Source organism: Galeopterus variegatus, unplaced genomic scaffold (assembly GCF_000696425.1).
Source record: "Galeopterus variegatus unplaced genomic scaffold, G_variegatus-3.0.2 Scaffold3509, whole genome shotgun sequence".
Lineage (NCBI taxonomy): Eukaryota > Metazoa > Chordata > Mammalia > Dermoptera > Cynocephalidae > Galeopterus > Galeopterus variegatus.
The window spans coordinates 197,477-198,981 of NW_007729620.1; the positions used below are offsets into that span (position 1 = coordinate 197,477).

At 37.5% G+C, this 1,505-nt stretch overlaps 1 protein-coding gene across 1 annotated transcript in view; it reads right to left on the reverse strand.

Moving 5' to 3' along the window:
- MTCH2 (mitochondrial carrier 2) overlaps nucleotides 1-1,505 on the reverse strand; it is a gene marked incomplete at its 5' end in the record, with an annotated part of 20,000 nt that overhangs the window by 11,333 nt on the left and 7,162 nt on the right. The window contains one exon of the mRNA XM_008585281.1: nucleotides 54-111. Within this exon, the coding sequence (XP_008583503.1) occupies nucleotides 54-111 (58 nt within the window). The remainder of the gene's footprint in view (nucleotides 1-53; nucleotides 112-1,505) is intronic.

Here is a 1,505-nt window from a genome sequence, read left to right on the forward strand (position 1 = left end):
AAAAAAAAAAGAAAGATAAGCAATCAGATTTCGGTTATCAACTGCCAACATACCGTGGAAGGGATGTGTGATGAGGGTAGCAGCAGAACGAGCAATCATCTCTCGAGTTGTCTAGAAACAATCAACACACACTTCTGAAATCTAAATAAATGACACTCAAATTCCTGTGAGAAGGAATGTGGTAAAATACAAGATAAGATAATGAGAGACACAGCACTTCTGCCCTAGAGTCAGGAAGAGCAGTTTGAATGGGATACAATATAGCACGGTCCTTCTACCACAACTTTCACTCATGGGTTTCAATGTTCCGTTATAGTTACTTCCTCAAAAGTCTGCAGAGCAGATTTCTGTTATTTTCCCAATTTTACACATAAGAAAAAAAGGAAAGAAACAGGGAGGACCACCAACAAATAGTCACTTAAGTGGAATAAAACTATGAGGCCTGTATTCAGTTTATTAAGTTGCTCTCTTAATTGTGAGTGATTCTGAGACTGATTATTTGTGCTAGACAAATGTCAGGCTCCCTTTAATCTGTACCAACATATCAGGGAGAACCGAACAACTTTTATTGTTTTGCAACTACAATCCTATAACTGTACAGTATCTTAGAGCTGCTGTGTTTATCCTAATTTATCTCTCTAGTCTATGACTATAAGGAATAAAGAAGATTAAATTACAACACTTGGAGATAGGCCCGGGGGTTGAAAATGTAGCAGACCTGTCATTCATTTTGCACTTAAACATTATCTTCATACCTGGTACATATCAGGAGAAAAACAGAAAGCATTATCTTCACTGACTGAGTTAAGACACCCTTCACCCCTACACTCCATTGGTAGCTTTAGAGAATCCTGAGGACAGAATGGGCTAACTAAAGAAAATACATAATGCAAAATCAATCTACCAAAAAAAAAAAAACCCACAAAAATACAAAATGCATATTAATATGTGTATCCCTACTTTTTTTTTTATTTTGGCAGCTAGCCGGTATGGGGATCTGAACCCTTTACCCTGGTGGTGTAACACTGTGCTCTAACCAACTGAGCTAATCAGCCAGCCTCTATCTCTACTTTTAAACTAACTCACTTCCTAACAGTTTACAAAAAAACAGAACTGATTTATCTGGTGTCTAGACCTTTAGTAATGTTTGTTTTAGAATACATATTTTAAAGATTATTTTATTATTTCATATTTTGGGGGCAGCTGGCCGGTAAGGGGATACAAACCTTTGACCTCGGTGTTCTAACACTGCACTCTAACCAACTGAGCAACCAACCAGCTGCAATATATATTTTAGCAGGCAGCATTTACTGGAAAACTGTGACCTCATTAATGGCAATTAGACAACTTGAAGATCAAGAAATAAAGGAGAAGTTTTGAAAGTCAGGCATTCCAATGGCAGACGCTGGGGGTGGGAAATGGATAATGAGAAACATTTCAGAGCCAGAAAAACATAAAAACATTTCTGGATATACGATAACCAACATACCAAGGGCCTGGCCATT